Below are 6,740 nucleotides of genomic sequence, written 5' to 3' on the forward strand. Positions count from 1 at the left end.
TCTTTTCAATTCTTCTTTTGTTAGATGACTTTAGAAATCTTGACGTTCTTCATCACTAGATTTAAGTACGGTTCAGCAGAGAGAAATGAATAACAACAGGTAGCTCGTCTAACAACACAAATTTCATACACATATCAATAACTGTGCTACTAACGTAAAACAATTGGTTACATTTTAATCTGTGTGATTGAAGATTTTAACATGAACATTTTTTAACCTATAAAATATACCTACAGTAAAGACAAGCAGCTCACTGTAATGAAATGTGACATGAGACAATATATTGAGGCTCAAGAGCTCCCTCTCATGGAGTGGATATTTTGTATACAGTAAATGCTACAGGAGAACCATTTAACCCTTCTCTTGCGTTTCCGGTCAAAAGTGACCGAATGACTTTTGTTTTAATCATAAATATTGTGTTTTTCATCCAATTTCCTCAATACCTTATGTTATCCTCCACACCAGGCCTCTGAACATATACACTTGATGATCACCACTTGCATTGAATTTTGAGTGATTTATTCAACAGTGAAACACCCTTGACGTTTTCGGTCAGAATTGACCGCCATAGAAAATGAATGGTTTTGAGTGTATTATGTTCATCCTGCAGATGGAAAACATCTATATACACACACACACGCACATGTTACGGGAACCTCTCCCTTTCTTGCGCTGTTTGATTCAATGTATCATACCTTCTCACAGGTGCGAGCTCTGTGCCCCTCGAGAAACACAAACCTCTCACTTTCTCACGCTGAATGCACCTCCCTTACTGGCTCTCAAGCAGTTATATTTGTGCCTTGCTCACATTTGACTCATTGACACAATGAGCAGGCGACTGATTAGCCGATTTTCTGTACGAGGGGCGCTGGACAATTCTTTTTGAACCAGATGAAGAGGAGATTGAACCAGATGAAGAGGAGATAGAGGAAGATGTCTCAGAAATGGAAGACAACAGCGATCCAGACTATTATATTTCCATCTCCAGTAAACACAGCCTACATGGCAAGCATTTTTATAATATACAGTAATGTAAAATAAGCACTATCTTTGAACTTACTGCCAAAAATAATATGAAATTCGCCCCTGGTGTCATTCTGTCTGTCACCCCTTGATTCCACTTGCTTTGACTGTTCAAATGAGATGTCAACCATCAAAACTGGATACGTGGTTGCAGTGATATCACTGTGCATAACACACCGGTACATTTTGAGTGATAATAGCATGTGAAGGGGGGTATGACCTAACGCAAGAGAAGGGTTAAAAGAATATAAATACAGTTTCTGAGTATATCTTTCACAACTGCATTGTACCCTGTTTAGATTGTATATTAAACTTGACTGTTAAACTTGAAAGGGAGTTCAAAGCCTTCCTCCCTTTACATTGTGACTGTATTATGTTTAGTTTATCATTATGTGTAAGAAATGCTGTAAAACTTATCAGTACAACAGTGTATATGAAGGTCAGTAAGCAACGCTGCAGTATTGTTGTCCTTATTACACAAAAATGAATTCAGCACATTGTTGATAGTTGTCAGTATTAGTGATTTTGTGAATTTAAATACTTTTGAATGTGTTGTTTAATCAATGTTCAGGCTTTCTTGTTTTAATTTTGTTTTACTGATCCTCACAACACAGATAAAAAACAGACAATACATTCCAGGATGGTAACATTTGAAAAACAACAAAATTGCTACATTTCACAAAAACACTCCTTGTCATTGCTTTCAGTATCCTAACAGTTTGGAGGCCGCGGGGTATCGTTCTCGGTGGGTCATGCACTTGTCTCTCTCGATGAACAGTGAGTGGGTTTTGCAGTTAATGTCCTTCTCAAGGGTGATGCGTGACTCTTCCAGGTGGGACAGGGAGCGTCTGGCCTCACTCAGCTGCTGCTGCAGGGACGCCACAGTGGCATCAATCTGCCTCACCTCCCCTTCCAAACTGCAAACATGGGAGCAAACCAAATTAAGAGGGGGAAGAGGACACATATCGAATGAGACTCTGCATGTGTGTGCATTGTTAGGTTACCTGAACTGGGGCTGATCTCTACAGAGCTCCATGTTGGGTCTGAGGGAGCGGAGGTAAAGTCTGGACTGGGCTACTCTCAGTGGAGCCTCTTTGTTGTGGATGGCTTGCTGCAGCAACACAATGTTCCTCTCCTGGGCCCCAATCTGCTCCAGGACCTAGAAACACCATCACAAAAGAGATATTAAAGGTCTCCTATTATACTATTTGTAGGTATATATTATAGGTCTCACATATATAAAAAACATGTCTCTGAAGTGTTTTGCTCAAAATACCAAACAGATCACCCATTCTAGCCATGCCTCATACCCCTCTATTTCAGCCCTGTTAGAGAAGTGCTGATTCTGGGTCCGTAGATTTAAATTTAAAACAATTCGAAAAATAAAAGAAAAGAGGGGGGGATCTTATGCCTGCTCATGCAGGAAGATTCTACCGGTAGATGCTATGCTAAATGCTGCCTTGATTAAATGCCATATCGTGTTCAAAACCACATCAAGGATTATTTCTGAAACAGTATGGAGCTCAAATGCTTTTTCTCTCACGGGTTTACCACAAGGTGAGTTCCTTTTTATATCCTGCTTCTTTACACATGCTCTCTCCAGTACAGCATTAGCAATGCTTGCTAATGTAAACACAGCCTATTAGTTCCAAAACACATTGCGCATTGTTTCGGGTACAGCAACGTTTCTGATAGGGCCGTAGGCGTAAAGCCAGCCCACATTTCAGATATTACGTCATGACCGCAGCAAATCTAGATCAGCTCCGTTGTACCCCCGTTTTTAGAAAAGTAAAGTAAGGAGGAAAAGAGACAGGGTTTTATTTTCTGACACTTTGTGAGTCTCCTGAAACACCGGGGACACATATTTATGTATAAAAGACATCAAAAAGTGCATTTTGCATAATAGGGGACCTTTAGACAATGAGTCACACTGTCAGTCTGTGTGTTGGTCTGTTTCTCTACCTGTGCCAGCTTGGTCTCCATCTGGGTCTTGGCCTCTATCAGCTCCTGAACGCGCCGGCTGAAGGCTCGGTCCACACTGGAGCACTGGTATTCCAGATCTTCAGTGGTGTCCTGCAGCACCTGCTCCACCAGCAGCCTGTCACACACACCAGCATCACTATATTTATCTTCATTAATGTGTAACAATGGGCCTATTGAGGAAAATATATACAAACAAATGTCTTATTTTTGCGTGTATCTATGACTATTTTGTAAGTATCATTCAGATTTCTGGAATTAACCAACGTTTTTCTTATTGTTGCTATTTTCTTAGATAATAGTTAAACGTTTACCAGTGTTCGAGAGAATTCTTACAACGATAACAACAAACAGGTGTTTTTTTTCACTGTCCACAAATAGTTTTTCTGACACAAGGAACCACAACCCAACCTAAGACTGTGGGTGGTTTGTTCTTCCTGCTGGGCCTTGTTCAGGTTGTCCTGTGTAAACTTTGTCCACGATGTGCAGTTACACACCCTGCAGAAGAACAAATGACACATTGCATGATAGTTATTCAAAATGTTTCTCATTTGATCTGTTTCTAAGATGTGATGATGATACACAGTCATACGCAAACTAGGACTCACTGGTCCTGGAAGGCGGCTGAGCTTGGGTGGTGCCGTGTGTCTGGGCTCATGTTACTGTGTCTTCCACTGTGGTCATCAAAGTTGTATGCCTGGTACTTGTCAGACCAATCCATCTCCAACGTTTGCTTTGCCTCTCGGTTCATCCTGACACACACAGAGACACAAACCCAGGGATATTTAGTGTGAGCTTTAAACTAAAAATGGCCTTTTACATTTGTATTTTTATGTTGGGATGTTACACTCACTTGATCTGACTGACAACTTGAGCTGTAGTTTTCTTCAGAAGAGCCTGGACACTTCTGATCAAGTCCACTTCCTGCAAAACACACAGTCACACACAACTTAGTGTTTATCCTAGTGAGCCCTCTGCTGGTGCTGTTCTCCTCTGACACAAAACTCACTAATAGACACTTGATCCAGAGAATATTACTGTGGAGCATAACTGAGCCAGCATTTTATTGGTGCTCTGAAGGTTACTTTCTCATTGTTGGATACGTTATTTGATCAATAAAAAAATAGAAAAATGGAAAAACTGAAAAAGTACTCTAAATCTCAATGTTCTACTTATGTCTGACCAATGGTTCAGAAGCTAAATATACATTCAATATCATTTAAGACAAGGAATAAAAAAGAGCTGGTGGTGGACTTCAAACGGTGCTAACCGGTATACTTTTACCTGGCTACTATGTCGCTTGTAAATTGTGTAATTTCTAGTTTTGCATCTTTGGTTTTTATGCATGCATCTTGAGTGATATACTTAGATATTAAGCTACCTTTGGCTCTTTGCTGTAAAAATCGTAAATGTCCCCTCTGTGGGACGAATAAAGGTATTCTGATTCTGATATTCTGAGACATCCTGTAATAATATGTACTCCCACATGGACAGTGTATACAATTATGCATTGATTTGGGGTTCAACGGGCTCATGATTCAGTGTTATACTACATAGGAAAGGACATGCGATTTTTCAATAAAGAATCTGCTGAAAATTCAAAATAATCTTCGTATAAAATAAAAAAATCCTATAAAAAGAGGTGTGTATTACTCTTCCAGTGTTGTACGAGAATGTTACATTGATATTAAGTCATTGGATCATATGACATGAAAGCCACTGAAAGGAAATTAGACTTTTCAATAGAGAACTGCTTACATTTCTCAACAGTAATCAGGTCATCGGGTCACAAGACATCGAATCTATTAAAGGTCCCTTGTCATGCTTTTCCGGTTATTACCCGTCCCCTTGTGTGTTATGAAGGTTTTTATGCATGTAAACGGTCTGCAGAGTCACAAACCCTCAAAGTAGAGTAAAACTCTAACACAGAAAAGACCTGTCTATGCTGCCCCAGAACGCCTCGTTGGAGATTTCTCTTTTTCTTCCTGGGTACAGTGACGTGCCCATACCCAAATGGACCAATCTGTGGAGCCGTTACGCTACGTCCGCGGAACCGTTACGTTAAGTCTGTGGATTGGTCCAAATGAACCAATCCGCGGACTTCCTCACACACACACACTCAATCTTTTCTCAGCTGCAGCTCCGCCGATTTCTCCTCCCTGAGACGGCGGGACACGGCGAGGCTGTGAGTCGGTGTGTGAGCACACACTCAAACTCCCATCCAGAGATGCTGGATGAGAAACCAATGTGATTTTGGAAAATTGCACAATATAAATCTATTCTACTAGACCTCAACAATGGAATTATGATTAGTAGAAATGGCCAGGACATGGGACCTTTAAAGGAAATTCAAATATCCAACCTAAGACTAACTTCACAGTGGTGTAATTCTCCTATTAATTATGAATTTATCCAAATATTGTTTTATTCTTAGTATGCCTATAGCTTGAATTTCAAATGTATATTAAGACCTTTTTTAAATGCAAAGACAATGACTCTTATGTCCTGTGTCAGTGTTATACAGTTTATACACCTTCACCAGCTCCTCTTCCACGGAGTCTCGCACCAGGTCTGGTCCCATTCTCCGGGCCCTGCAGCTCAGATTATCGGTGGAGATGGCATACGGAGTCTCGGAGGCGTCCAGCGCCTTCTCTAGCCTCGTCTTCAGCGCCAGCAGTGACTCTGTGTCGGCATGCAGCTGCTCGATGTGCCGCTGCAGCTCAGACTTCCAGCTGTGGATCTCATGCAGTCTCTCCCCCAGGAGACGCGTCCCCTCACCCTGGGTCTTGAAAGTGCCTGCCTCTGTGTCCTGGTGCAGAGCTTTGGACTCTCTTTGGATGCTCCGGGCTGCGTGGCTCTCGGTGCCGGCCTGCTGGAGGATGCTGTGGTAGTTGGAGAACCATTCAGCAGGGCCGTATTTAGCGGAGCGGTAACCGGCTGTGGCTGAGCCCGAGGACGGCTGCGGGACATCCGGCTTTACAGAGAGGTCTCTCTCCTGGACCCCCTGGGCCACAGCTCTGCTGTCATAGTGGGGCCTTGACACTAAGACCTCGGAGCTCATTCTTTGCCAATTAAATTACAGCTACAAAAAATACGTGAACAGATAAGGTGAATTAAGCCGATGTTGTTATAAAAGCAGTATCAGTTATGTGTCCCCACTCAAGTCCTTAGGCAGACCAAGCTGTGTGTTTGTTTGGTGTTGCATGGTTACTCATCTTGGCAGGAGCAGCTTTGGCTCAGGTGACTAGTTACCAAAGTGAAATGGCAACCCTAGTAACTATTTAAGTCTTACATACATAGTTGGTTATATAGTAATGGATCATGAATAATACAAATATCTAGGATCCACTCAAACTCTAATTAGTGTACAGAGTAGTTGTAGGCTTGCTGCTGTTCTCTGTACTTCTTTGTAATGTATTGTATTCTTGCTGAACCTGTGAACTTACATCCTCTTCACAGGTCATAATAAATATAATAGAGTTTGTAATAATGACATAAATAAAAGTAATGTAATAAAAAATAAACACACATTACTCAATATACATTTCTAAACACATTCACCATTTCCAGGTTATAAGACCTTTTGATGAATACCAAAACAAGCAGAAGGCTTCATTGTGCGCCATGTTTTTGTCTCTAGGAGTGAAAGGATTATTGTCGCCTCTAGAAGCCACTACTGACATTTGGTTTAAGTTTTGTTTTCTACAGAATTCAGATCACACTCCCATCAAATCTTT

The 6,740-nt window shown here is 41.3% G+C and overlaps 1 protein-coding gene across 1 annotated transcript; it reads right to left on the bottom strand.

The window, feature by feature from the left end:
• Positions 1-1,445: 1,445 nt before the first annotated feature.
• Positions 1,446-6,283, bottom strand: tekt4 (tektin 4). Its single transcript, XM_010770985.1, has 7 exons — positions 5,537-6,283; positions 3,857-3,927; positions 3,612-3,755; positions 3,415-3,501; positions 2,986-3,121; positions 2,028-2,182; positions 1,446-1,940 (listed from the first exon to the last, which is right to left on the bottom strand). Exons 1-7 carry the CDS (start codon positions 6,062-6,064, stop codon positions 1,727-1,729), a joined length of 1,335 nt encoding a protein of 444 aa, XP_010769287.1. The 5' UTR covers positions 6,065-6,283; the 3' UTR covers positions 1,446-1,726.
• Positions 6,284-6,740: the final 457 nt, after the last annotated feature.

This window comes from Notothenia coriiceps, unplaced genomic scaffold, assembly GCF_000735185.1.
Source record: "Notothenia coriiceps isolate Sejong01 unplaced genomic scaffold, NC01 NC01_scaffold00009467, whole genome shotgun sequence".
Taxonomy (NCBI): Eukaryota; Metazoa; Chordata; class Actinopteri; order Perciformes; family Nototheniidae; genus Notothenia; species Notothenia coriiceps.